Here is a 27,932-nt window from a genome sequence, read left to right on the forward strand (position 1 = left end):
TGACTGCGACTGCCAGACAGTTCCTGGCCCCTCCGAGAGTCTGTCATTTAACTTGACAGTTCTTCCTAACAGCACAAGGTATGTAAACTGTGTGTACACCCCCTAGGCTTACCTGCCATTTGCTGGCCGTTCGAGGTGTTGAGGGTACAAGGGTGCTAGGCTGTCAGACGTAGATATGTCTTGGGCTTATTAATTTTATTTCATGATCTGGCTCTGGGCATCAAGAAAGATCTTGAAACCTTACGTGGGAGACATCTATCCTGCCCTGGCTGTTCGCACTCTGCCCTGCTCCCTTCCCCTGCCCCGCCCCTCTCTGCCTTATCTGCTGGAGGGAAGGGACCCTGGCTTGTATCATAACCATTCATATGCCCACTTGCACCCCTCTGGCAATCCCTCAGCTCTAGGAAAGTGACAGTGGCAGCTCTTCCTTGAGCTGGAGATGCCTACAGCTGGCCCGTTTCCCCCTGGGCCTCTGCGAGAGCCAGGATTGTAACTAGGCTGGTTGGAGAGTGTGAATGGAGAGCAGAGCCACTTCCCTGCATCCCCACGATCATTCTCATAGCACTTGCTCACTCCCTAGAGTGAGAGGCCCTTACTCCTCCGGCCACATGAGTGGTTTCCTGACCGCCAGTGCCCCTGCTTCTCTACTAAGCTAGCTCCCAAGAGACCTGTTTGATTTCCCCAGAGCAGGGATCCTCAACTCTGAGAATCTCCTAGAGGTTATGGAGCCTCCATGCAGAGAGCCACCTGTCTGTACAGGTGTATGCTGTTTTAGATCAGGGTCACAAAACCCCTACTCTGAGTGTGGCTGGCAGGGTGCTGGGGAGGTTAGAGAGGGCATTGGCCTCTCCAATATCTCTGTGGCCCACAGGTGGCTTGGTCAGGCAGCCATGCTGGGCTTGGTGCCCCAGTGTTTAGATGGCCTTGGACCAGCAGGAACTGAGCCTGCCAACTAGCGTGGTTCCTGAAAGGCCAAAGCTGTTGGAGCCCAGTGTTGCAGTAGTATCCAGAGGCAGAGAGGCCTCAGGAGGGCAACATTTTGGAAAGAGCCCAGAAACTTCTGCAGGTGCTGGTTCGGGGAAGTTGCCAGGCTTTGGTCAGGGAGCACGCCCAGCCCACTGCTGCGTGGCCTTGTCAGCTGCCCAAATTGTTGGGAGCAGGTCAGCAGGCGCTTTTTGGCTTCCTTTTCCCTATCGGGTAAAGCCACCCTGAGCACTGCCCTTGGGATTCTTCCGCAGAGGGGCTGGGAGGGCACCATAACCCCGCAGTGATTTCCTCAGCTCTGCTTTGGCTGAGAGTGGAACTTATGCCTCGGCCAGGAGCTAGAACCACCTGTGTCCCGGACAGTGATCCCTGCCAAGATTGGTGCCTCAGATGGGCACAGCCAGAGCAATGACAGCCACAGCTCTGCTTCCCATCGCATGCATTAAGCCTTCTGGCCCCCTCCTTGGAGCACCTACACCCCTCAGGCTCACATGGCATAGGGTGTTAGAGACCCTACCAGGCTAGTAGGAGTCAAGGGGCCTTATTTTTCTAACCCTGAGTCTGCTGTCTTTACTGGCTGTGTGACCATGAGCAAATCTCTTCACCTTTCTAGTTCTCTGGCATCAGTATCATGAAGGAGCTGAACAGGATGATCTCCTAGATCCAGCTCATATGATGATGTTGGCCATGTCTCAAGATTCCTGTTCCTAAGCCTTAAACTCTCAACACACTGGGAAAGTCTGGGTGGGAGAGGTCACAGGGCTGCCCCTGGGCCAAGGCCAGCCATTCACTGAACACAGCAGAAGAGAAGTGAGCAGGAATGTGGGGCTTCTTGACCCCTGTCCTAAAAGAGCTTTGGTGGAAAGGCATTGCTTTCTCCATATCCCACATCCCATTTTATTCATTCAGTCCCTGAGTATCAATGGGTACCTTACATGTACTGGGCACACCACAGGTGGGAGGCAAAGAGCCCTTAATCTCATGGAACATTTTGTCTACAGAAGGGTCAGGCAATAAATAAGATCACGTCAAGCTGGACAAGTGCTGGTAAGAAAATAAAATTGGGTAATGGACTAGGGAGTAATGGGGAAGGAGTAGCCTTGCTGGAAGAGGTAATTTTGAACCAAGATTTAAGTGACAAGAGGATTCTGGGGGCACCTGGGTAGCCCCGTTGGTCAAGTGTGCAACTCTTATTTTCAGCTCAGGTTGTGATCTCAGGGTTGTGAGGTCAAGCCCTCTGTCAGGCTCCACGCTCATCACAGAGTCCGCTTAAGTCTCTCTCTCTCATTCCCTCTGCCCCTCCCCACCAATAAATAAATTTTAAAAAAAAGAAAAGAAAAGAACAATTTTGGAAAGATCCAGGACAGGCATTCCAGGCAGAGGAACTGTCAAGGTAAAAACTCTGTGGCTGGTGAGGTGGCCATGGGGTCTTCAGAAGCAGACAGAGGCCACAGGCGAGGGTAGGAGGTCACTCTGGTTGGAGCAGGCAGTGGCCAGATGGGGTAGGACCTTGTAGGCCACAGCAAAGAGTTCAGCTTTTAATCGAAGTGCAGCGGGAAGCTGCTGGGGAGCTTAAGCCTGGTTTTAGTGATGCTGTCAAGTTTTGAGCACTGGCTGAGTCCCAGACGTCATTCTCAGCCTGTGCCGTGAGAGGTGATAACCTATGCGGAGTTATTATTATCTACTCTGCTTTGCATGCAGAAACTGAGGCTCAGAGAGTGACCCAGAGGGACTGGAGTGGCTCCATGCAGGAGCTGCCACCCAAACCCGGCTCTCAGCTGGTGGGCCGCCCTGCCTGGGTGGAGAGCCAGAGCCCCATGGGGGTCTTTGGCTCTTCTTAGCTGCCTGGTTGTCTGGGTGCTCATGGAGCCCATCAGGGTCAGGGCTGGATGCCCTGGATGGGTGCCTTCCTGCCTGGATTACCCAGCTTAGCACGCTGTTCAGAGAAAGGAGCGGTTACTTTTAGTGCTGTCTAGTGAACGTGGGACTCACAGCATGTGGGGCCAGGGCCGGGGCTGAGAGGTCCTCAGAGCAGTCCCAGGACATGGAATCGCCAGGGCTGCTCATTCCCAGGGACAGCTCTATGCCCAGATCGCGTTCCTGGCCTGGGCAGGGAGGATGAGGTCAGCTTCAGAGCAGGACTTTCTTTTCTTTCTTCTTCTTCTTTTTTTTTTTTTTTTTCCAGAGCAGGACTTTCATAATGCTCACCGAAGTACTCCAAGTCCAGAGGGAGGCCACGGAGCCCACGGTGCTCCCACAGGCCCTTAGCTCTCCCATGGCAGTGAGCATGAAGCTTCCCGCTTGGGACCTCAGCCTCCCACTCCCAACTTTGGAGATGAGCCCCTCTGGGCTGCCTCTGTGTTGCTCTGGCCCTGGCCAGGGTGACCCTCCCGTCATTACCCTGGTGCCCCCGACATGGCCCTGAGCTAAGGCGAGTCAGCTTCCTGTTTGTCTGAGACCTGGTTCTGGGGCGAAGTGTCCAGGTTATGTGAAGCAGGGAAGGTGATGGGGTGCAGACAGCACTGAGGAAGACAGGGCCTCAGGGCTCTGGGAGAGATGCACCCAGCTTTGGGGGCCTCCCGAAGCAGCCCAGGTTTGAGTGCCATCTGCAGCCATGCCTGGCCCAAGGACTAAAAGTGTGGCAGGCTCAGGGCAGACTGAGGCTCTGGATTGCCAAGTGCTGGGGCAGGCAGGTCACAGTGGGTGCTATGAGGCTAACCTGGCTTCAATAAAAGCCTCATTCAAAGCTGCTAAACCCTTTCCATATGTGGGCCTGTAAGAACTTCAAAGTCCAGGGAGGGTGGGAGAGGGGAGGCATGCTCCTGGACTTGCATATAGTCAGCACAGGCCTGTCATTGGGCTGCCCTGGGAGAGGGGGCCTGACCCTGCAGGGTGAGGGCTGGCAGGGCAGAGCTTGCCTGGCCTAATCATGGGGGAGCCAGCCTCTTGGAAAATGGGGTGATTTAACGGATCCTGAGTGTGGTCTTCTCCGGACCAGCTGCTGAGCTGAAAGGCAGGATTTAGGTCCTGGCATTCCCCCTCCCCCTCCACCCTGCCTCTCTGTTTCTCTCAGAGCAGCCACGTTAACGGAATCCTCCAGTACCCTTCCCAAGAGGGAGGAGAGGCAGGCCTTGGCAGCTCCCTATTCCCCCCGTTGCCAGCCCTACCATGCCTCTCACGCCTGTGGTCTGTCCCAATGACAGACTGGCTTTGGCATTCCAAGGGGACCCAACCCAGAGCATGTGGACACACTTGAGGGAGGGCAGGAAAAAGCCAACCCGGTACCGCCACCGTGGCCACTGGCCTGGGAGCTACAGGAAGTGTACCCCCGTCAGATGGGACACCTGGCTCAGAGCCTGGTCTCCACAGCGCAGCACTCAGCCTCTGGCAGGCATCTCCAGAAGCACAGCCAGCTATCTCTACCTTCCATTCGGTATCCCGTTCACCTCGGACAGTGACAACTCCAGTATACTAGATTTATTGCCCTTTTTGTTAAAGCATTTATTTTTATTAGCCCTAGAAACAACTGGCTTCAAGAGAGGTCCATACCACCTCCCCAGGTCAGGCCGAGGACGCCAGGCCCCAGACTCAGAAAGCCCAGGGTAGAGCAGTGCTGGAGTGAAAGAAAGCAGGAAGCCAGGCCCATGGAGGCAGGAGGTCAGGGATCAAGTAGGCTCCTCAGGATCTCAGGCCTGTGCTGTAGAAGTGACAGAGTGAGGATCTGAGGAAAGGGGCTCGGTGCCAAGGGGCTCTTGTGGAGGAGGGGAAGTGGAGGCCTGGGAGCCCCTGTGTTACATCCCAAAGTAACACACTGATGGCTGTGCCTCCCCGCTGCTGGTTCCATCTGGTAAGCCCCACTGCCCACGGACAAGACACACGTGAGGGTGTCGGGGATGGCAGCAACAGAAGTCAGTAGAAGACTTTGGGGCAAGCTGCATGGCTGCAGGAGTGCAGTACAGTGGGAAGGCTGTGGCCCATGTTTGAACACGGACTGTGTCATCTACCCAGGAGAGCAAGAATGGGGACCCCAAACTCGCTGGTGCCTCTGAGACCCCAGGCCCTGGGAGGTGGCCATGAACAACCAGAGGGAAGGAGGTGCACTGGGGTCACCTGCCCCAGGCTGGTGAGAAAGCAGCAAGAAGGAAGGGCTTAGGCCTAAGGCCCCCTAAGGATGTTCCTGGAGGAACCAGGTACACCCACCATCCAGAGGATGCCTCCCCTGCCCTCCTGTCCTCGGATCCTTTCCAAGCCCCTGCAAGGCCACTGGGGTTTCCTGTCCTAGACTCGAGGCTGGTCAAGCAGCTCCCCAACCACCTGCCAGATTCTCTTTGAGAAAGTGTCTCCATCTCCTTATGTGGGCTCAAGATTTTGCTGCAGATGACCTGGTGTGAGTCTCTTGTGGATATGGTTCCAAAGGTCAGCCGTGTCTCCTGGGCAGAGGGCTGCACATGCAGCCGTGACCTGACTGAGTCTAAATGCAAAGGCAAACAGAACACAACTGAGCTGCTCCTGGCGGCAGTGGATGGCACACTTGTTCATAACTTTCTCCAGGACGTCCTTTTTTTTTTTTTTTTTTCCTTCTTTTTTTTTTCTCCAGGACGTCCTATGGCTCATTTCTGTCTCCTGCCTGCTCCCTACTTTGGGGGAGCCCCAACTGTATATTACCTGTGGGGTGAAGGAAGGGCCCTCTGGAGGTCTCCCCCAGCCTGGCCTTCGCAGCCCCATCTATCTCCCCGCCTTGGGTGATCTGGCCTCGCCGAGGTACCCACTCCGTAGGGCTGGTGGTGGCACCTGTCTGTTGGGACCGGACGATAAGCAGTCAGGTATTCGCGTCCACTGACATCCTGGGGGCTGGCTCTTCTACCCCCAGCGCTAATCTAATCAGGAAATAGCAAGTCCACATTTCCCAGGGGTTATAAATAGCCACAGCAGCTCAGGCAGCATCATTTCTCTGGAAAATGTGCCATGTCCCTCTCTACTCCTCACCCTCCCTTTTCTGTATTTAAATGACGTCCTAAAAATAGATTTGGTTTCTGGAGGCTGCTGGCCTGCCGGGAGGGAGACAGAACTTCATTGTCGGGGCACCAAGGACTGGGCAGGCAGGCCCCAGGGCCGCACCTGCAAAGGGCACCCAGGATATGGCAGTGGTGGGGACTCACAGTAAAACACAGGACTGCCGCCTTACTCAGCCCCTGGCCTCGGACCCGTGAAGTGTGCGAAGCAATAGCAGAGGATGCCAGCAGGCTGCAAAGGGACAGTGTCTTGGTGTACCAGGAAGGCAGAGGAGAACCGAAGGCCTGAGTTCTCCAAGGAAAGCTTCCCAGAAGAAGCAGGGCAAGAACTGGGCCTTTGCATCAGAAGTTGCTTTTTCTGCATCTCCCATCCCCCCAGGAAAATGTAAGGTTGCTGCTCGGCAGCTAGAACAGAAGCAATAGGGAGAGGAAAAATGGCAGAGTTGTACTGGAGGCAGCCCCAGATCAGGCACCAGGAGGCCTGATGTCTCCTTTCTAAATAAATAACAGAAAGAGCAGATACCTTGTTGCTGAGAGACACAGGCACCAGGCAAGGTGCTTTACACCTTACCTTGCAGGGCAGGTGAGTCAGGGACACTTGATCTTGTACCCCAACTCTCACTTCCTATATGACATTGGGCAAATTCCTTATTCCCCTTAAGCCTCAGTGTTCTCATCTGTAAAACGGGAGCATAAAAAGGCTTAAACCTCACAGCTTTGTTAGGATGATTAATTGAGATATATGTGAAGGGTTTGTCATTGTGCCAGACTCCTAGGAAATGCTCAGAATACATTAGTTCTATGATTATTTTCCAGAACAATCCTTTGAGGTGGTATGGATGCCCCTGTGAGGAAGTTGAGGTTTGGGGGAGTTAAGTGACTTGCCCAAATTCACACAGTTGAGTGGAAGAGCATACATTTGGACCTAGACAGGCCTGATTCTCAATCCCTGCCTTTCCCCACTTGTGCCCAGATGCCACTCCAGAACAGGGAGGGACCAATGACTTAGTCCATGGCAGCTGCCAGGAGGTGCCAGGTCATGAGAGGTTAGAGCATGGGAGGGGCATTAGGTGCAGGGGCACCTGAGGGGCAGCCTGTGCCACAGACTTGGTGAGGGTTTGGGACAAAAAAAGTCTAGGAAAGGGAAGTTTCTGGGACCAGTAGGACGCTTGGCCCCAGGGCTTCTGGAGTAGTGAGCCTGGGCCACAGCCAGGCTGATGTATCCCACATGCCTTCCTCTGTGTGTTTGAGGAGGTGCTCGGACGGCGTCAGGGAGCGTGGGGGCTGCTGAGTCCTGTCCACATTGCTCTCCCTCTGTTCTCTGCTCAATTCCACCCCTCCTCCATGCAAGGAACCTATTGCTGGAGGCAGGGCCTAGACCAAAGCTGGCCCACATGCAGACCCCAGAGCCACTGCCACATGTGCCCAGCTGGTGTGTGGACAATAGAAGGTGTGGAAGAGGGGTGGGCGCCTGGGTGGCTCAGTTAGCTAAGAATCTGCCTTTGGCTCAGTCATGACCCCAGGGTTCTGGGATCGAGCCCACATCAGGTTCTCTGCTCAGCAGCTCCCTCTCCCTCTGCTTCTCCCCACTGCTTGTGCTCTCTTTATCTCTGTCTCTCTCTCTCAAGTAAAGAAATAAAATCTTAAATTTAAAAAAAAGAAGAAGGTGCGGAGTCCCCTCAAGCTGTAGGAAGCTCCAGAACCCAGCCCACCCTGGGCCCACCCAATTGTTTAGCTCTGTGGAAAACTAGAACAGTGGTGGCCACACTGTGGTGCACATGCTCTTGGGGGTGCACAGACTTTGCAGGCGGTATGTGGGCAGGGAGAGTTTTCAGAGAACCCATCTGTAGGCTCTCAGCTCCCACAGGTACAACTGCCAGAAAGCAATCTGCCTGAGAAGGGCTTTTGGTCTCCAGCTGCCCTCCTCTGCCGGGAGCCCAGGGCTCGCTGTGGGGCCCAGCCCAGGGTGCCAAGGCCTTCTGGGTGGCCACCAGTGGGGCCTCTAGAAACATAGGGGTACATGTGGAGAAATAGAAGATGCTGATGGCTGCATAATGAATGCTTTCACAAGTCCGGTGTTTTCTAGTTCTTTGCTCTCCACAAAACTATTGGAAATTGTCCGCTGAGAGGTCATTTAAAATAAAGTTTGCTAATGAGGTATATAGGTAATTTAAGGCAGCTGAGGAGGAAAAAGTTAACACTGCGTTAACAAAACTATTTTCAGCCCCATCTAGTTACTTATATGAACAAGATGTTTCACCCTTTATGTGTTTAAAAACAAAACCCAGGGCACCCAGCTCGCTCAGTCTCGGAGCCTGGGACTCTGGATCTCAGGTTCGTGAGTTCGAGCCCCACATCGGGTGTGGAGATTGCTAAAAAAAATAATAAGTCAACTTAGAACACACACATACATACACACACGCATATTGAGGCTGCACCCAGTTCCACCCTAGCAAAATACACACACAAACTAAAACAAAAAAAGTGTTCTACGCACCTCATGAAGAGACGCAAGCCCACCAAGATGGTACTTGGCTGCTGAATATTCATTAGAACTTATTTGTAACGTGCTGATTAGTGTTTTTGTTGTGCTCTGCCGGTCACTGTAATAACTAATCTAGAACGTGTCTTGATTATTTGGAGCCTTGTGGTCTTAGGAAGCATTTCATTGCCACTTGTACAGATATTTTTGGTGAAGCAAAATATGATAGGGTGATGAATAAAAGACCGTAAGACAGAAAAGTACAAACTAGGACAAAACTCTTTGGGAGGGCAAAGAAACAACGCAGGATATCTGCAAGGGGAAAGGAGAGCTTGTATTTTCCTCATGGATGATGGTGGGTATCAGATCGCTGTGGTAATTGGATCCCACTGAATACACTGAAGACAGTGATGTAACAGTTTTATTTTAAGATGTAAATATTTACATTATCCTGGAAGTCCTACTCTTTGCAACTATTTAAACTTGCTTTGGAAATATTCAGATGGTGAGTTGCAAATGTGCTGGGGAGTGCATAATTTTTCCAAATCGTTGTGTGGGTGCGCAAGGAAAAACACTTTGAAGGCCACTGAGTCAGAGGAATGGAGTCCTGTCCCCGTGAGGGATGCCTCGGATCCTCCCCTGCCATCCCCACTTCTTGGAGCTCCTGCCCAATCCGGGGGCCTCCCCTACAGAGTGTTTTTCTCCTTGGAGGTCAGCTGCTCACCCCCACTTGTCTCAGGGAGCCTTCGCAACAGTCCACAAGGCAGCTTCTGCTACTGGCCACGGGGAACAGATGAAGCAGAAGAGGCTGAGCCAGGGTCCCAAGGCCTCAGATCCAGGCAGCCTGGCTCCTGATTTGGGGCCCCTGACCTCTGCCCACCCCCGTTCAGCAACCTCCGTATGCACTGGCTGCAGCACCTCCTGTTTGTGAGCCTATGTCTGCATCTGCAAAGTGGGTGATAGAACCCATCTTAGTGGGCGGCGGTCAGGAAGAAATGAGGCGTGATGGGCCAGCGTGCCTACTCGTGTGCCCCAGCCCGTTCACGGAGGAGGGGAGTCCTTTACTAGCCAGGACAGGAGGGGCTGGGTGCTGGAGCCACCCCGAAGGGCTGATTTTGAGAGAACCATAGCCCCCAATCCTGCCTTCCTGACCAGTTAGCCCACTGTGAGCCGCCGCCAGCCAGCAGAGAGCTTGCCCCCAAGCCGCCATCTCCATCCCTTACACTCACGTTCTCCTTCCTTTCTCTGCAGTTGGATCCACAAACTGTAGAAACCAAGAACTGGCACACAGATGTGATTGAGATGAACGGGGTGAGTCCGGAGAGGCAGGAAATGTCTGCGCAGTGGGTGGGCCTCTGGCTGCTGTCCTCGGGGTGCTGTTGCACCCCGTCCCCTCTCCTGTGCCTGCACCCTTCCCACTTGCACCCTGGGTGGTGGAGATAGCCCTCGTCCACAGCCCTGGGGAGGGGACCTGGGCTTTGGAGGTGCTCCGCAGGCACTCATACCTGGGGGGCCTTGTGCCTGCCTCCCCCCCACCAGATCAAAGTTGAATTCTCCATGAAATTCACCAGCCGAGATATGAGCCTGAAGAGGACTCCATCCAAAAAGCAGACTGGCGTCTTTGGCGTGAAGATCAGCGTGGTGACTAAGTAGGTGCCGCCCGCAGTGTCTGAGTGCTGGCATTGGTGCCCGGGGGCCCTGGCAGCCCCTGCCGCCCAGCCCCTCCGCCTGTCTGGCCCCTAATTGGTTGCCCTCCAGCTCAGTAGTGACGGATGGCCAGTTTGGAAGCCAAAAGTGGCCTGCTGGGGTAGGTCTCCATCTTACATGATGCTGTAGAAAGAAACAAACCCTGGGAGATTGCCTGTGAAAATCCCAGACTGTCCGCTTCTGGTAATAAACGAGAAGCTCTGACAACTGTAGTGTACATTGAGGCTTGACACCAGCAGGCTGGAAGCCAGGAGTGGCTGCCCCTCAGGAAAGGGTCTGCATCCTTCTGCTCCCTACCACCCCCTCCATGTCCCCGGTCTCCGGGACCTCAAGCATCAGCCTCAGTGGACCACGTGTAGGTCCCACATAAGCACCTGAAGTTGGGATCTGTTCTAGGGAACATTCTTGCCTCAGGAGTCTTTGGGCTGGTCTCCCAAACCTTCCCCCTGCCTTAGTCCCTTGCTGTGGTACAGCAGGCCTGCCCAGGGCTGGTTGGGCAGCGGGGGGGGCTCTTAGCCCCTTCCAAGGCCCCAACCCTGGAGGAAGCAGGAGCCATCCAGGGATGCAGAGAGGGAGCTGTGAGGTCTCCATGGGGGGGAGGGGACGCCCTCCACCACCCCTCACAGCCCCTCCCAACAGGCGGGAGCGCTCCAAGGTGCCCTACATCGTTCGGCAGTGTGTGGAGGAGGTGGAGAAGAGGGGTATCGAGGAGGTCGGCATCTACCGGATATCAGGGGTGGCCACGGACATCCAGGCACTGAAGGCTGTCTTTGATGCCAGTGAGTGTGGGAGGCCCTGCCTGGGCACTGGTGGGGAGAGGGCACTCCGGGAGCGCAGGAGAACCAGAGGCCTTGTCCACAGAGAGGCCCCAAGTAGCCGATGGTCAAGGAGCCTTGTCCTGTGAACTACAGTTCAGTGTGCCACGTGATGAGCCGTCTCTGAGTCTCTGATGCAAGGACTCTGCCTGTATTTTCTTGTGACATCCGCCTCCCCTCCAGTCCCTTATCGATTGCTCCAGATGAGGAACTGAGACTCAGAGAGGCCAAGTCACCCAGCTTATAGGTTTCGAGCCTCCTTTCCCCTCAGCTCTTCCTTACTCCTGTGTTCCTTGGCTTTCTTGCTAGCTCCCCAGTGCATAGTGGGCTGTAAGGAAATTAAAGGGCTTCGAGCCTGGGCTGGCTGGCTTGGGCTCCCTTCTGCTCTCTCCAGAGCCCGAGTGCCCTGGGGGAGGGATATTGCTGCCTCTAGCCCTGTAAACTCCTCTGTGGTGGGGCCTGACCTTTCTGGTTCTTCTCTCCCCCATCTTGCTGGTTCAAGCTTCAGTAGTCCGGCAACCTGAACTGCCCAGGCAGTGCTGACTCCATGGGAGCCAAGGGGAGGCCTGTGTTCGGGAAGCCTGGGGGTGAGGGACTGGGGATGTGCTGGCATATGGCTCCTCGGTGCAGCCTAGAAGCTGAGGCTTTGTCGGAACATGATTTTACGTGTAAAAAATGTGCGGGGCCTTCCAGAGGGAGGCTCAGCAGTGGGGAGATTCTAAAGAGGGTGTCTGACATGTGGTGTGAGTGTGACTCTAGAACTCTGGATGAAGAGCTCTGCTCCCCTGCCCCCCACAGGACTGAGTCACAGACCACCTGTGGGCACTGCCTACATCCTGCCTTTCCTGGGGAGACCAGAGCTCACATGGAGTGGGTGGGGGCTTCCCTGGCTGTGTCGTGTGGGATGGAGCGGGGCCCGCCCACCTGGCTGAGGACTGCGTGGAAGACGGGCTCAGGCTGGTGCCCTCCCGATTGCACCCCCTCTGCAGATAACAAGGACATCCTGCTGATGCTGAGTGACATGGACATTAATGCCATCGCCGGCACCCTAAAGCTCTACTTCCGGGAGCTGCCCGAGCCCCTCCTCACAGACCGGCTTTACCCAGCCTTCATGGAGGGCATCGGTGAGGCTCTGTGGGACCAGAGGGCTGGGCTGACGTCCGTGGCTCTGAAAGGGTGAGGCGTGACCTGCTGGGGCCTGATCCAGAGGCTGGACCCTCTCTCAGCTGCCTCTCTCCCCTCTTATCCCTGTGGGCCGCCCTTTGTGCTTCCTCCTTGAATACTGACCTCCTTGCTTGGAAAGCCCGGTGTCTAGGGAAATGTGCCCTGAGATGGGTGGTCAGGGCCAGCATCCTAGAGCCAAAGACAAGCCTGGCTGGAATGTACTGGAGATGGCTGGAACCCAGCCTTCCAGAGGAGCACTTGCTCACTCTCACTGATGCCATGGGTGGGGCAGAAGCCAAGGGCCTTGCCAGCGGGGCTCCAGCCACCACCCACCTGGGCTGAATCCAGGCCTGGGCACATTCCCTCCTGCCTCTCCCCTGCCTCCTCCTCCCTGCTTCCTCCAGGGGCAGATCAGGGCTTCAGCCACTACAAGAAGTGAGGAACCCCACGGAAGGCTGCTAAATGCCTGCTCCAGCATCACAGGCAGCTGGAAGAGAGGAAATGTTCAAAGCAGTGTCCTCATTGCCTAAAACTTAGCCTCCTAGACCAGGAACGGGAAAGGGCAAGAGCCATGAAGGCCCATGCAGGAGGGGTCCAAAGTTGCTTGCTCCCCCCAGCCGGCCTCCTGACTGAGTTACAGGTCACAGGTGGGGGCTTCCACAGGAATCAGCTGTTCATAGCCCACCCCCGGGAAGATATTAGGCCCTTCATTCCCCCACAGGGTCTGCTCAGGCCTCCCCACCCGGGAGCCGAGCCCCACCCTAGCTCCGCTCTCCCCACAGCCCTGTCAGACCCTGCTGCCAAGGAAAACTGCATGATGCACCTGCTCCGCACCCTGCCTGACCCCAACCTCATCACCTTCCTCTTCCTGCTGGAACACTTGAAAAGGTAATGAGCCGGGGCCCAGGGCAGGCCACTGTCTGGGGAAGACACATTCATTGGCTGGGGAACCCACCTCCTCAGCCCTGCCTCATGGGTGCTGGCCTCTGTTGGGTCATCTATCAAAGGGTAAGAGTTTGCTTTTCAAACTCTTGCCTTCAAATTCTTCTGTTTTGAGAAATATTTGAGTCTTAATAGCAACCTCAAATATTGGCCATACATTGCTTAGAAAGGCAGGGCCAGAACCAACGACTGTGGGTGGATCCTGTAGTCAGTGGTCATTCAGTCAGCTTCACATTTTTAAATGGAAGGAACCAGACAGCATAGGGTACACTGCAAGCAGTAGCGTGCATGTTGTTCTGTTCAGTTGCACATGGTCATGTGTCCTGGGTTATGACATCAAGTGTGTTTGTTGTGGCTCACAGTCAGAAGTTTGCAACCTGCTGGTCTTGACCTACACCTCATCTAACAGATAGGGAAACTGAGCCCCAGCCCAGCACAGATTTGCTTGGGGTTAGCAACACTCTGTCCTTGGAAGGCACGGGTCCCAAATCCTAAGCCCCCTCCCACCTTCTACCCGCCCCTTCTATCCTTGAGTCCGGCGAAGAGCTGTTCAAGTCGGTGCCTGCAGCAAAGTTCAGAATGGGAACCAGCCCTCACGGCGTCCTCACCACTCGATTTGGAGCCCAGTGCTGGACCGGGTGTTAGTGGGAAGGAAAAGCATCCTGGTGTCCCTTCAATCCACTTGCCACCCAGGACCAGGAAGCACCCTGAGCCGGGGCCACGCTGTAGGCCAGCTCCTCCCTGGGCCTGGGCTCTAGGCTGCGACTCAGCCAGGCCAGCTCTGGAGGGCCAGCAGAGCCCTGGAAATGCCTGGGGCTGCTGTCTTATTTTTCCCATTATGAGACATTTTCCCTCTGGTTTGGCCAGAACCGAAGCCCCAACCAATTCCCATAGGTTGGTGAGCACTGTGGGGAGAGGACACACAGAAGAGGAGTGGGAAGGGAAAATCCATTAGGTTTTCCACCCTGGGAACCAGGCAGTCTGTTCCCACATCTGGGCCCCTGGCTAGTGTGTGTGTGTGTGTGTGTGTGTGTGTGTGTGTGTGTGTGTGTGTAGCGGGGGCTGGGCTGGCTGCACAGCTGCCTCCTGGCTGGGCAATGTTTGCCCATTTCCAAAGCAGTCATCATGCGCATCCGTGGCTCTTGCCTAGAGGCTGGGGATGATGGTATAGCTGGGAGTGGGGGCGGGTACTGCTCAGGGCCAGTGGTCTCAGCTGCAGGAACATTTCCTTAGGCCGAGGGAGGCCCAGGGCCTCTTTGATGTGTTGGGTGGTACTGGGTCTGCCTGGACCCCAGCCACAGATGGCAGCCCCTGCTGTCACTCAGAGAAAATAGCTATTGAGCATGTGGCCCATTAGGTAAGAAGCGGGGAAAGATCCGAAGGGAAGCAACTGTGGAGTCCCGTGAGGAAGACCCTTCTGGAAAGGCACAGAATAGCCCCTGGGCTCCATCTGGGATTAGGGTCATTCTTGCCACAGCACAGCAGGCGGAACCGAGGTCTAGTTAGCAGCTGCTGCTGACCCCTGCCACTGCCCCCCCCACACACACACACACACGGGACCCTCTCCCCGAGCACCTCACGGCAGCTTGGCTGACTCTGGGAAGAGCACAGGGTGGTGGAGAACATGGGCTCTGAGGGCAGACCGTGCGGGGTCAGACCCCAACTCTGCCACTGGCTAGCAGTGTGACCTTGGGCAAGTCATGTCACGCCTCTGTACTCTGGTTTCTTCATCTGTACGGTGGTGGTGATGAGGACGCCCCCACAGGCTGTGGTGAGCAGGAGCAGGAGGGAAAGTTCTTGAGTTGGTAATGTCATTATCCCCAAGGCGAAGGAGTTGGAGTTGGTCCTCATTCTGGCAGTTTACCATCAAGGGGTGGCCCTGGGAGCTAGGAATCTAATATAGGAACGTACTGGGACATAGCTGGAGACTTAGTCCATTGGCTTCGTCCCTCCCTACCAAGAGGTCTCTACCCTTAGGAGAGGGTGGGCAGTGCCCACCTTCTGGGAGTCCTTCCAGTTCTTCTAAGGAAAAGGGTCTGGAGCTCCCAGTGGCTGCTAAGAAGTGACTTCTGTGGCCCTTCCCCCACCTTTCAGGGTTGCTGAGAAGGAACCCGTCAACAAAATGTCCCTTCACAACCTGGCTACTGTGTTTGGCCCCACGTTACTGAGACCCTCAGAAGTGGAGAGCAAAGCACACCTCACGTCAGCTGCAGACATCTGGTCCCATGATGTCATGGCACAGGTACCTCCAGCACTTCGTGGGCCTGTGGCTGGCAGAGTCGTGCGACGGGCTTCCCCCCGGGGGTGGAGGGAAAACAGCTCAGGGTGCCACTCCCTTCCCTGCTGAGCAGCTGGGCATTGGGTCTGTAGGATGTCACCAGGGAGGCAGGGCTCTGCACCAGGGGCCTGGAGAACATCTGTCCCAGGGGCTGACTGCAATCCTGGGGATGCCTCAATCTCGCCACTAGATTTGGGCACATCTGGGGGCCTTGTACTCATGTGTGCAAGCTCTAGGATTGCTTCCAGAGTGAGGAAGTTTTCCTCTGAATCCCTACGAGATCCAGGGCAGAGTCCAGTCTGGAGGCAGAGCCGCCCAGCCAAAGCCAACCTCTGGAGCAGGCTTGGAAGTTTCTGGCTGAGGTTGCGGAGTGGGAGTGGCCCTGGGCTCCGCAGCCCTCTGCTCTGCAGCGCCCTCTGCTGCTACAAGTGGGCACACACCTGGGCTTCTGGAGAGGGCCAAGCGGCCTGAGACAGCCCAAGGGTGGGGAAGGGGGGGCACAGAGGTGACCCCAGCCCAGGGACCACTTCTCCACGTAATGGAGGAGGGCCAGGAGGACAAGGAGCCCAGGCTGAGTCTTCCCTGTCCCCCCACAGGTCCAGGTCCTCCTCTACTACCTGCAGCACCCCCCCATTTCCTTCGCAGAACTGAAGCGGAACACACTGTACTTCTCCACCGACGTGTAGCCAAGGTGGGAGCTGCTGTGGGGACGCCCCGGCCAGCCTCTCCAGCCCGGGGACCCGACACAGACTGGAAAGACTACACTAGGAAACCCCCCCCCCACCCAGCACTCCAGACTCCAAGGGACGCAGATTTCCAAGAACTGGAATATGTGCATCTTCCGTGCCACCTGTACAAAGCCGGCTGCCCCCGCCTCCCCCGCCATGCCCCAACCCTGCCCTCCGTACCTCTAGTTGTGTCTAATGCTCCGTGCCGTTCAGGAATTGTTTTATGTCTATTTGTCATGCAGAAATGGTAGTGACCGACCCAGTGTGGGCATACAGACAGCCTGCTTTGTTCTTTCGTTTCCTCCACCACTTTCTCCCCCCGCCCCCCAAGTCCAGTCCAAGGGCTTTTATTTTGCGCTCTGTAACTGCTGCCAGCTTCTCCTCTCTTGGCCCTGCTCCCAGATGGCAGCCTCCGGGCTGCGTCCCCTCGGTTTGCCTCCACCCTCCCCTTCCTCCCAGCCTGCCCACATGCATGTGCAGCCTTGGTTTTTGCTCCATCACTCTGAGAGTTGAGGGGGCCCCAGGTGGCGGTGGCAGCGGTGGCAGTGGCCCCATCCAAGGCCGCCGCTGGCTGCCCCCCAGCCCTTCCCCCGCCCCCAGCCTGTGGAAGCACACCTGCTTTGCCCTGCTGCCCATGCACATGTCAGACACGGAGGCAGCCTCACACTAATCCTCAGCTTAGCACAGAGCTAGAGAGCAGATTTCTGGAACTTCCACCTGACAATCTCCATTTCTGGGGTTTATCTGTTCCAACTCCTGCCTCCCAGTGAGGCATCTTTGACTGTTTTTTCTGCTTTTCAGTTCCTTTTCCCCTGGTATTCTATTTTCCTTTGAGTGTAAAGACTCACAAGTGACCTGCTATCAAGAGAGCCAGAGGGTCAGGAATCCAGGGACATGGGAGAGTTGGGTCACTGAGGAAACAGGATGGGCTGAACATCCAGAAAAGTGCCATGTAGCACTGGGCACCCTAAGTTGGGGGGAAGCGGCTCTCAGCAGCAAGGGATTATAGTGGCTTTTCTACTGGAGCCAGGTCTCTAGGAGGGCAATGGATAGGGCTGAAGCAGGTGTCCGGAAGCAGGCAGGCTCCGTCCAGGAGGCAGCCCCTTCCAGGTACCTCTCGTACCTCGTGGTAACTTTGCCTTAGAATTTACACATCCTCCACAGCCAAGCACTGCCACAGGGCAGCCCCTATGGCCACATGTGCTCCGGGGCCTGGGAAAGACAGGCACAGTCCAGCAGTAGCCAGCCATCATGGTGCTGCCTCCCCACCCACAGCTTCTAGATGCGCCTTTTGGCTGAACTCTAGGAAACTGCAGAAGTTGGGGAGGAATGAGGAGTCCCAGGCACCTGCCTCTCTTGGGACTGGGCTTTGCTGGGGACATTGTCGACACTCTACTCCAGAGTAGAGGATCAGCAGGTTCTATTCCCAACCATGAGACCCATTTCTCCGTACCGGGAAGGAATAAGAAGTATCCTGAAAGCGCAGTTGCCTCCCATCTGAGCAGTAGCTGCCAGCACATGGCAGTTGGCCTGAGAGAGCAAACCCTCCCGGGCTGCAGGGGCTTGAGCACTGTTTTCTGGCTCTCCTGTGTGGCAGAGTAGAGTCTAGGCCCTCAGAATTAGAGAAACCGCTCCCTTAGCTTGCACTCAGGGCTGAGTTTTAAAGAAGGGTCTGCTGGCCCTAAAGCTATAGCATGGCTTAGTGAGAGGCAGGGCCCTTTCTCATCTAGTTTACACCTGTTGCCCAGTCTTGGGCAGAACGGTACACATTCTGTGCACATGAGAGGAAAGAAAAGCCTAAGGGGAGGGAAATGATTCTGACCACGTAGCTGTTAGTGGCTTAGCAAGGAGCCCTGCTCCCTGGGACCGAAGGTGAAGGAACACAATGGAGTCTAAAGAGCCCAGCCTGTGACCATCCCTGGAATCTCTGCTCAGCACTCTGGCGTGTGGCATGGAAGGCTTATGCTTCCAAAGCCACTGATGATGGTGAACTGGAGGCCCAGCTAGAGCTAGCTACAGCTAAAAGTGGGTGCCTCCCACCTCCCCTAAATGAGATGTTGGCTTCTCGGCATCAGGTAGCTACCACAGCCCCCAGGCTTGCTTAGGCGATCCTGAGAATAGGAGGAAGGCTGGGGGCGCTGAGAAATGCAAAAGACTCAGAATATTTATAAATCCCACCCCCAGGGTGGGGAGGGGCAGGTACCAGACACAGAAGAAGCTGCACCAAGGAAACAGCCCATGGGTTCCCCTGAGTCGGGCTGCGCAGCCCAGAACCCCTGGCCACTGCGCCCAGCAGGACAGGCTGTGCCAACAGGAACCCAGCACCCAGCCTGCAGGAATCCCAGTGTGCCTGTCCCTGCTGGCAATGGCTGTTGGCTGCCAGTTTTTGCTGATACAGGTAGGATGGGGATCTTCATTAATATTTGACTTTAAGAAGTTGGTAAGGATATATTTTTTTTGTCTATGTTCTGTTTCAACTTATGTAGATTATTATAAATTGATGTAAACCACGTGAGAGGAAAATGTTAATAAAAAAATGCAAAGCCCCAACATTTGCACACAACTCAGCCCTGTGGTGTGGACATTTGTATACTCAGTAGTCCAGGGAAGACCACCAATCTAAATATTTAACTCTTCCAGCTGCCTCCAGATAGGAGTTTCCAGGAATCTATGCACCCAGTTAACTTCCCTTGAGCTTCCCTTCAGCCTATGGGGGCTGTGGCAGTTGGTGGGGGGCGGGGGGGTGTTAGGCAAACCCAAGACCTTGTGCAGAGGCCTCCAGGTCAGTCACCAGCCAGATTCCTTTCATGAAGGACAAAGGCCCCAACAAAGACCTGGCCATCAGTATGCCTGTGAGGGATGGCAGAAAGCTGTCAACCCAAGTAGAGGCTTCTTACTTTATGTAAACTTTTCTCATTTTCCTTGGAAGTAGATGTCTTTGGGGCAGCCTTTTGGCCTAGTCTGAGAGCCAGCAGGGTTAATATAGGTTCCCACCAGCCTAAGCCAGTGAACACAATGTTTATTCTGGAGATCAGGAACAGATGTCTCTGAAAATTGGTGTTTGGTTTGTGAGCTCATACTGACTCCTTAGCCATCTAAAACAGGAAACTATTCATCTCCTTTCTTGATTGAATAGTCAATGTGGACAATGCTTGGCTTATTGAAATGATGGCTACTGACAGCCCCAGGGCTCATCTGCTTCAAGGGAATCATAAAGGCAGCGTTTCTTGTATTCATTCAGGGTATTTGACCCTCCTTGTTAGACTGCCTGGTAGAAGATGCCAGGCATCCTAGTACTTTGACAGCTGCCAGGTAGGAGCGTCTGCTCTTGCTCTCAAAGTGCTTATAGGTGACTTATTTAGGGATAGTATAGGAAACACTCCTTTGTTCTCAGACCTTTGAGGATACTCCAGCCAGCCTAGGAGCAGTGAAGCCTCATACCTGTGAGACTGGGCTCAATATTATTTAGAATTCATCATAGAAGGACATAAACTCTATGCATTAACTCACATTCACTGCAAAGGAAATGGGTATGGCCAGAGAAAGGTGTTACCAAGCTGAATTTGACATTATCACTCACTCTCACACACACACCACAGGACATCAGGACCTCTCAGCCAAGTCTGAATTCTGGTTAGAAGGAGGTAAGCTAGGGGATCCCTGGATGGCGCAGCGGTTTAGTGCCTGCCTTTGGCCCAGGGCGCAATCCTGCAGATCCAGGATCGAATCTCACGTCGGGCTCCCAGTGCATGGGGCCTGCTTCTCCCTCTGCCTGTGTCTCTGCCTCTCTTTCTCTCTCTGTGTGTGTGACTATCATAAATAAATAAAAATTAAAAAAAAAAAAAAAGGAGGTAAGCTAGAAGACAGCAGAAAACAAGACATTACTGCTGGCTGAAAGTGGCTGGAGTTTCACGGCCCCACCAAGCCTACCATCCTGCCCCAAAATGGGAAAGCCTGAGCTCATTACCTTCATGTATTACCAAAGGACCAGAGTAAAGAAGCACTCGTGGCAGATCCTAACCATAAGAGCCTTTTTTTTTGCCCCAGGGCACATAATCAAGCTGAGCTGCTATTGTCAGAAAAAGGCTACTACTAGGTCAAATAAAAAACAATGTTAAAAACACACACACACACACACACACACACACACACAAACAAAAAAGCCTGATACCTGAGAACAAGGGTAGTGGTGAACAGCCCCTCAACACTGATCTTCCCCAGCAGCTGCTGATCTGAGTCATCAGGAGGACCTTAGCAGGAGTCTTCATACGTCGTGTCCTTGAGCTGGGTCTAGTCCAGTGGTCAGACCATAAAACCAATGTGGCTCAGACCACAGGCATTCCCATCGGCCAGCACACAGGAAGGTTTTTAGAAAAGGCCAAGGCTTATGCATGAAATGTCCATGTATCTTAGGACATGGCTAGGCTAGGCTTCTTGGACGGTAGGCCCCGGCTGAGGTAACAATCTCCATTAACACTATTCTACAAACCCTGAGAATCGAACATTCCCACACTTCTCAAGAGCTTTCTCACTCTCCCTCTGGATGTCCAATCTCTGGGCCACCTGGCACCATTTTTGGGAATCATGGAATATGAAAATAAAAATAAACCAACCTGTTATTTATTCATTGATTTTATAGTATGAACGGCCTTTATTGTTTGTAATGGGAAGTGAAGGGGAGGAGGGGACATGACGACTCTGGCTCCAAAGGCAGCTCCGAAGACTCTGTCGCTGTTCCCTCCTGCCAAAAACTTAACCAACCTTTTAAATTGTAATATAATATTTTTTAACAAAGATAGAACACTAAACGAAATAACAATGGGTCAGAAGGTATAAATGTACTCTGCCCTGCCATGTGAGATGACCGACTACAGGGACATCCAAAGTAGACGAGCTTCCTGGATCTGTGTCCAGTCACCTATGGTCCCACTGCACCGAATGGCCAGAAGGCCAGCTGTGGTCGGGGCTGAACCTTTGGGGAGCTGAGTTCCTACAAGTCAATACATTCCTGATCTGCCTGAGAAGGGCTGGTATGGCACATTCCACACCCCCAAAGTGTGGCTGGAATCCAGGAGCCGAGAACGTGGCTCCTCAAGGTGGCAGTCAGATGGCTCCCTCGTGACGCCAACCACATGAGGGAAAGCAAAGGTGTGTGGTCTCTGAAGCAACTTCCCTCCACAGGGCAGCTCTGATCCTGAGGTGGCAGTGTCCTTTCCTGGAGGCAGTAACTCTCACCGTAGGTAATAATCAATTGCAGCAGAGAAAGCAGCAAAACCTCCACAACCAATGACCCCGGCCTTTAAGCCAGCTGTAAAGCAAAGAGAAGGGACATTACCTGTGGTGACAGACACCGAGTCAGACTGCATTCAGAAGTGTGCCTCGCCGTAGATGCAGAGACACTGGTGTCAATATTCTCCTTCAACCAACCCATCAGATCTGTCAGACTTCCATGAAGCAGTGTCCACAATCTACTCCAGTGTGCTTTATCTAGCTGTACATCCAGCTTTTCTCATTCCAAAAAATTACAATTTCGATTTCCAGTTTCATGAAATAGCTCCTCGCAGGCAGGAAACTGGTTAAGAGAACCAGCCCTTGGAACCAAGTGAAAGCATATGGCCTGTTCCCCGGATTTGTTTATGAAATAAATTCCTGGGAAGGTGACCAAAGCAATCCTAGAGGGAGCTGAGCTTCTCAAAGTCCCTGACAAAGCTGAGCGATGGGAAGATCAAAGGAAAAGTTACTCTATAAATCACAAATGGCTGTCTGAGGAGCAGAAGCAGCTTTTAATGATAGCAAATCATCCTGCCTTTCAGAAAATGAGAAAATAGGCTTTTTGTTTTGGGCAAATCAGGGCACAGCAGATAGAGAGTGGCCCAGCAATGGACACTGGGAGGAGAGTCGTGTCACTGACACCCTACACCACCCCCTTCATGGGCACACCAACAGGGAGAAGTGCAGAGAACAGTTTTCTTTGTTGTTACAATTGATAACCTGACATTTCTAGAATACCTTTATCTGGCTTTCAATGGGTAGAAATCTAAGAATCCTCAACTGCAAAAACAACTACCGTGTAACTTATACATAATATTAAAACTGACAGTTGTACAGTATTAAAATGTCTTAACTGCTTGAGACAAAGTCCAGCAGGGACTTTGGATAAATGGGCTCTCCGGAGCTGAATGAGACTTAGCTGTACGTCTGTACTATCCTGCAGATCAACACAGTTCAGGAATTACTTACTGGGAGAAGTTCTCATGTGTTCAATATGAGGGCAGTTTTGTTTCGTTTTGTTTTTTAGATTTTATTTGTTCATGAGACACAGAGAGAGAGGCAAAGGGAGAAGCAGACTCCCTGCGGGGAGCCGGAGGTAGAACTCGATCCCAGGACCCTAGAATCACACTCTGAGCCATCCAAGCATCCCATCTTTTTTCTAAAATGTAGATCTTTCTGTGGTTCTTACCATGGGTGATTTTGTCCCCTAGGGGAATTTGGCAATGTCTAAGAGATACTTTCAATAGTCACTGCTAACTGATACTTCTAGCTTCTAGTGGGTAGAGGCAAGGGATACTGCTAAACATCCTATAATGCATGGAATAGCCCCACTCTCCTCCCAGAAAAGATTTATCTGGTCCAAAATGCCAGCAGTGCCAAAGATGAAAACCCCTGATCTAGATATTAGAAGTTCCCAAAATTAAGTTAATGCAAAAGTAAATGTGTCTTACTTGTCAGAAGGGAAGAGTATCAAGTATCCACATATGCCTTGGGCTGTCCCTGGAACACTCATATGTTTGAAAATGTCAACTATAGCACGTTGTCCAAGGCCACAAAGAAAACCATGCAGGAGTTGTTTACTAACCTCTGAAACCAATGGCTCCTCCAGTGATGCAGCCACTAATGACACTGTTCTTCCAATCTGATTTTCCCCGGTACTGTGGGTGGAAAAGTGCAGTTTAGAGCCAAAGAAACAAGCCAGACAAGATGATTAAGGGAAAAAAACACAGTTTCTAGCTGGCTAATTTAGTCCCTCCCCCAAAGGAAACCTAATCCTTTTCACTTTCAAAAGTATAGTTCCTAAAATTTGAATGTGTTCATGGATACTTCCTGCAGGTGGTACCAGAGTGCTGAAACCAAGTGTACCATTTGAGAAGCAATCAAAATCTCTTCTCTGGTTCCCCAATAAGTCTCATGATTAAAATGATTAAGCAACTTCTAACAGACACATGAAAACATGCTCAATATCACTCATCACCAGGGAAATGCAAATCAAAACTAAATGAGCTAACGCCTCACATCTCTCAGAATGGCTAAAATCAACACAATAAACAACAGGTGTTGGGTGAGGATGTGGAGAAAGGGGAACCCCTTTCCACTGCTGGTGAGAATGCAAACTGATGCAGCCACTCTGGAAATCAGTATGAAGGTTCCTCAGAAAGTTAAAAATAGAACTCTTGGGGTGCCTGGCTGGCTCAGTCAGTGGAGCATGTGTCTCTTGAGCTCAGGGTTAGGAGTTCGAGCCCCACGCTGGGTACAGAGTAGTTAAAAATAAAATCTTAAAAAAAAGCTCTACTGTACAATCCAGCAGACTGCTAGGTATTTACCCAAAGAATACAAATACTACTTCAAAGGGAAACATGCACCCCGATATTTATAGCAGCATTATCTACAATAGCCAAATTATGAAAACAGCACAAGTGTCCATCTATTGACAAATGGGTAAAGATGTGATGTTTACACACACACACACACACACACACACTTGAATATTACTCAGCTATAAAAAGAATTTTGCCATTTGCAATGTCATGGATGGAGCTAGGGAGTATTATGCTAAGCAAAATAAGTCAGAGAAAAACAAATACCATATGATTTCACTCATGTGGAATTTAAGAAACAAAAACAAATAGGCAAAGGGAAAAAAAAGAGAAAAGGGCAAGCCAAGAAACAAACTCAACTACAGAAAACAAACCGATGGTGACCAGAAGGGGAGGGGGTGGGGGATGGGTGAAATAGGTGATAGGGATTAAGGAGCGCACTTGTGATGAGCACCAGGTGTTGTATGGAAGTGTGGAATCAGAGACACCTGGGTGGCTCAGCAGTTGGGCGTCTGCCTTTGGCTCAGGATGTGATCCCGCAGTCCCGGGATATCGGGATCAAGTTCCACATCGGGCTCCCTGCATGGAGCTTGCTTCTCCCTCTGCCTCTGTGTGTCTCTCATGAATAAATAAATAAAACCTTTAAAAAAAAAAGGAAGTGAAAAAAATAAAAATAAAAAAATAAAAAAATTTAAAAAAAGGAAGTGTGGAATCACTATATTGTACGCCTGAAACTAATATTACACTGTATGTTAACTAGAATTTTACAAAATTTAAAAAATAAATCATTAACCAAATTCTAGCCTACAAAGAAATGTAAAAAACGCAAGCCCCAGTAAATGCAATAAATGCATAAAAAGTTTACATTCAGAACTATTCAATGAAAATTCAATCTAGCAAGTATCAGACATTTCTGCTCTGCTTTCTAATTAATAGCGCTCTTTAGAAGTCGTAAGATGGTACAAGTCTTTCTCAGAAGGCAGAGACACTTACAGATTCTACCAAACACTCGGTGCAAGAAAACATGGCACCCACAATGGCAAAATTTTTGGCGTAAGACATTCCTCTCTGTCCCATGTCTTTCAGAACTTCTTTTGCTGTCGGCGTACGGTAAGGATCCTTAGGGTCAAAGCCCACATTGGTATCAATGCCAGCAGTGAACACTCCAAAGGCACCTCCCAAGACAAATCCTAAAAAGAAACACACAGATGAAGATGGCATGTTTTCTGGGTTACTATAATGAGGTCATACTCGAATTGCACATTTGGATGGCTACCAGCAAAGAGGACACCCCCTACCTACCGCCCCCACTCCATCTTATCAAACTCTCCAGTTATCTGGTTGCACATCACACAAGCCATAAACTATCTTGTTGACATCTTCTTCTCTGTCTTCGATTTCTTCCTCTTTTCATTTTCTAACATTCCTCAAGATTCAATCTTTAACCTTCTGTTCTGTCTGTACTCATACATTCAACTCTCAACTTTGCAAATCACTCCCTTGACAATGGTGACATTCATAACTATCATTTAGTGAGTACCATGCGCCAATCACTCCGATGCTTTATAGTCACAGCTCCTTTTAGTCTTCACAATAGTCCCGTGAGGTAGATACTATTACCCTTTCCATTCTACAGCTGAATCGGCTGAGGCTCAGGGAGGTTAAGTAACTTTCCTAAGGTCACAAAGCTACCAAATAGCAACCATACACTGCTGTCCCCATCTTTCTGAGCCTGCTAGACACTTCCATATAGATGTCCTCTCATCACCTCAAGGTCAAAATATGTTTAATGAAGTCATGGGCACCTTCCCTCCAGACTTTCTTCCTTCTTTCCAGTCACTCCAGCTCCAAAGCTGAAGGGCATTTCTGACCGGTTCTTTGCTTTCCCCTACAACCCCATGTTCACAGTTATCATCCTAGTCTAAGGCCTGTATCACTCCCACTCTAGAGCATTACAAAGACTTATTCATCATTTTAACAAATATGTAAGTGATGTATTAGGGTCGGACATAATGATGAACAAACACCAAGGCCAGGCTGCACTGCACCTCAGTTTTACAAATTCCCTATGCCGTCTTCCCATCCACACTTTCTTTCTTCACCACACTCTATGCTGGGTCATCATGTGCATCAATTACCGCTCTAATGCCTAAAGACAAAAAAGCCCAAAGCCCCAACTCCACCTCCAACTTGAAAGGGCATTTCTCTTTACCCCCATTCTCTCAATCCTTCAAGATACAGCTGCAGTCTCACCTCTTGTAGCCTTCCCCAAACCATAAAAATACTGCTCTCTTTCTACTACATACCTGCACTCCCACTGTATTTGTTTCTTGTCTTTCATTCTCATGAGATTTCAACTCATCTGCAAATGTGGGCAACCTCTTTACAGTGGACACCATACACTCTCAAATCCTTTTTCAAAAGGTCTAAAAAAAAAAAAAAGTGGGGGGGGCGGGGGGGGGGTCTTTCCCCCTTGTTTCCCACCATCTAATCACACTGTCCACACTGGCCTTTGTTTTCTTTTTCTTTAAGATTTTACTTATTTATTTGAGAGCGAGCTAGCGAGAGAGCACTAGCTGGGGGAGGGGCCGAGGGAGAGGGAGAGCAGACTCCCCGCTGAGCAGGGAGCCCAACGGCCGGGTGGATCCCAGGTCCCTGGAGTCATGACCCGAACTGACGGCAGATGCTTAACCTGCTGAACCACAGAGGTGCCCCTGTCCTTTGTTTTTCAAACAGGAAGTCAGCTCCTGCCGGGCCTTGGCAGTTGCTGCTCCCCGATGTTCCACTTTCCTGCCTGGCTGCTTCCCAACATTCTTGTTTATATATATATATATATTAAAATGTGAGCTTCATGAGAACCTGGCTCTGGTCTCTAACCCTGTCCCTCCACCCCTGAGCACGTGACGGTTATTTTTAACAACTCGTTGAAAGAATGCTTATTTAGGGACGCCGGGGTGGCTTAGCAGTAGAGCGTCTGCCTTTAGCTCAGGGCATGATCCCAGAGTTCTGGGATCGAGTCCCACATCGGGCTCCCTGCATGGAGTCTGCTTCTCCCTCTGCCTCTTTCTCTGTGTCTCTCATGAATAAATAAATAAAATCTTTTTTAAAAAAAATAAAGAATGGTTATTTAAAAGCGAACCAACGAATGAAGGCAGGCATTTTACAACCTTTAGGCCCCAACCCGTATGGTACCGATTCTCTGACCCAATTTCCAGGGGCGAAAAATAACCTCAGGGCCTAGAGAGGGGTCACCCGAGCTCACGGATCCAGGCAGGGGTGCAGTCAGGAGCGAGGTCCACAGGCTCCTCGCCTCCCAGGCGCGTGGTCTTCTTGGCAGAGGACCCTGCTGCCGTGCAAGCCCTCAGCCTCCAACGGGCCCCCTAGTCTTGCCTCACCTCCCACGCAGGCCAGCGCCGCCTTGAAGGCGCAGCTTTCCATCGCCTTCTCGATCATCTTCTGTTCTTCACTCTTGATCGGGCTCGGGATCCCGCCCAGACTACTGGGCTCCAGCAGCCGGGGCTGACGCTTGTCGCCCACCAGGTACTGCAGAAGAAGGCTGTACTGCAGCGGGGCTTCGGCGGAACCCGCTGCCTCAGGCGCGGAGGCCCCCGCACTGGGGGTAGTCGCCACCATGACCGCAGATGCCCGAGAAACCCTGGCGTTCTTCTTCCCACAGCAGATTCCGCAAGCTTCACGTTAGGGCGCGCCTAGCCCCGGTGCCGCAACGGCAGATTCGCCACAACGAGCAAGTGCAAGAAACGACGCCAGCGAAGTCCGTTCGTGCCTCCGGCGAAAGAGATACCATGTTCCCCAAAAGCCCCTTGTCAATACCGAATCAGGCTTGTGCAGCATCCAAACGGCACTAACAAACAAGATTTAGAGTCACCAGAAAGCGCCCTCTTCCTCAGGGCGGCAGCGCGGGGGGTACCGCGATTTGTAGGCCAGGCATCTCCCAGGAGGCTCTGCGCGGGCGCGCGCCTCGGGGCCTCATCTGGAGCTCCCGACTGCGGGGAGGGGGCGGAGGAGCGCTCCCGCGAGGCTGCAGCGCGCCGGAGCCTCGCCAGGGGGCGCACGCACCGCGCCGCTGCCCTTCCAGCCTACTCCTTCCTCGCAGGGGTGGTGAGAGGTAAATGGTGGAAAGTGCTTTGTGAATAAACGTAAAAGCCTGGTATAAATGTATGCAATATATGTTTTATTTGACAATTAAACCCTTGCGGAGAGAGAAAGG

At 52.4% G+C, this 27,932-nt stretch overlaps 2 protein-coding genes across 8 annotated transcripts in view; one reads left to right on the top strand and one right to left on the bottom strand.

Moving 5' to 3' along the window:
• ABR (ABR activator of RhoGEF and GTPase) overlaps positions 1–18,675 on the top strand; it is a 186,820-nt gene extending 168,145 nt beyond the window's left edge. For 5 of the 6 annotated variants that reach the window (XM_072740983.1, XM_026016288.2, XM_072740997.1 and 2 more), the window contains 7 exons: positions 9,730–9,789; positions 10,018–10,127; positions 10,825–10,964; positions 11,990–12,124; positions 12,947–13,052; positions 15,201–15,348; positions 15,981–18,675. In XM_072740983.1, coding sequence (XP_072597084.1) covers positions 9,730–9,789; positions 10,018–10,127; positions 10,825–10,964; positions 11,990–12,124; positions 12,947–13,052; positions 15,201–15,348; positions 15,981–16,070 — 789 coding nt within the window. In that variant the 3' untranslated portion in view covers positions 16,071–18,675. The remainder of the gene's footprint in view (positions 1–9,729; positions 9,790–10,017; positions 10,128–10,824; positions 10,965–11,989; positions 12,125–12,946; positions 13,053–15,200; positions 15,349–15,980) is intronic. The other variant, XM_072740991.1, reaches the window with a different exon arrangement.
• Positions 18,676–20,731: 2,056 nt separating this feature from the next.
• TIMM22 (translocase of inner mitochondrial membrane 22) lies at positions 20,732–27,715 on the bottom strand. 2 transcript variants are annotated; one of them, XM_026016291.2, is made up of 4 exons: positions 27,100–27,715; positions 24,698–24,894; positions 22,969–23,041; positions 20,732–21,420 (listed from the first exon to the last, which is right to left on the bottom strand). In XM_026016291.2, exons 1-4 carry the CDS (start codon positions 27,335–27,337, stop codon positions 21,344–21,346), a joined length of 585 nt encoding a protein of 194 aa, XP_025872076.1. In that variant the 5' UTR covers positions 27,338–27,715; the 3' UTR covers positions 20,732–21,343. The 2 variants fall into 2 exon arrangements, with proteins under 2 accessions (XP_025872076.1, XP_025872077.1); XM_026016292.2 differs by having other exon boundaries at positions 24,740–24,894; positions 27,100–27,668.
• Positions 27,716–27,932: the final 217 nt, after the last annotated feature.

Source organism: Vulpes vulpes, chromosome 2 (assembly GCF_048418805.1).
Source record: "Vulpes vulpes isolate BD-2025 chromosome 2, VulVul3, whole genome shotgun sequence".
Taxonomy (NCBI): Eukaryota; Metazoa; Chordata; class Mammalia; order Carnivora; family Canidae; genus Vulpes; species Vulpes vulpes.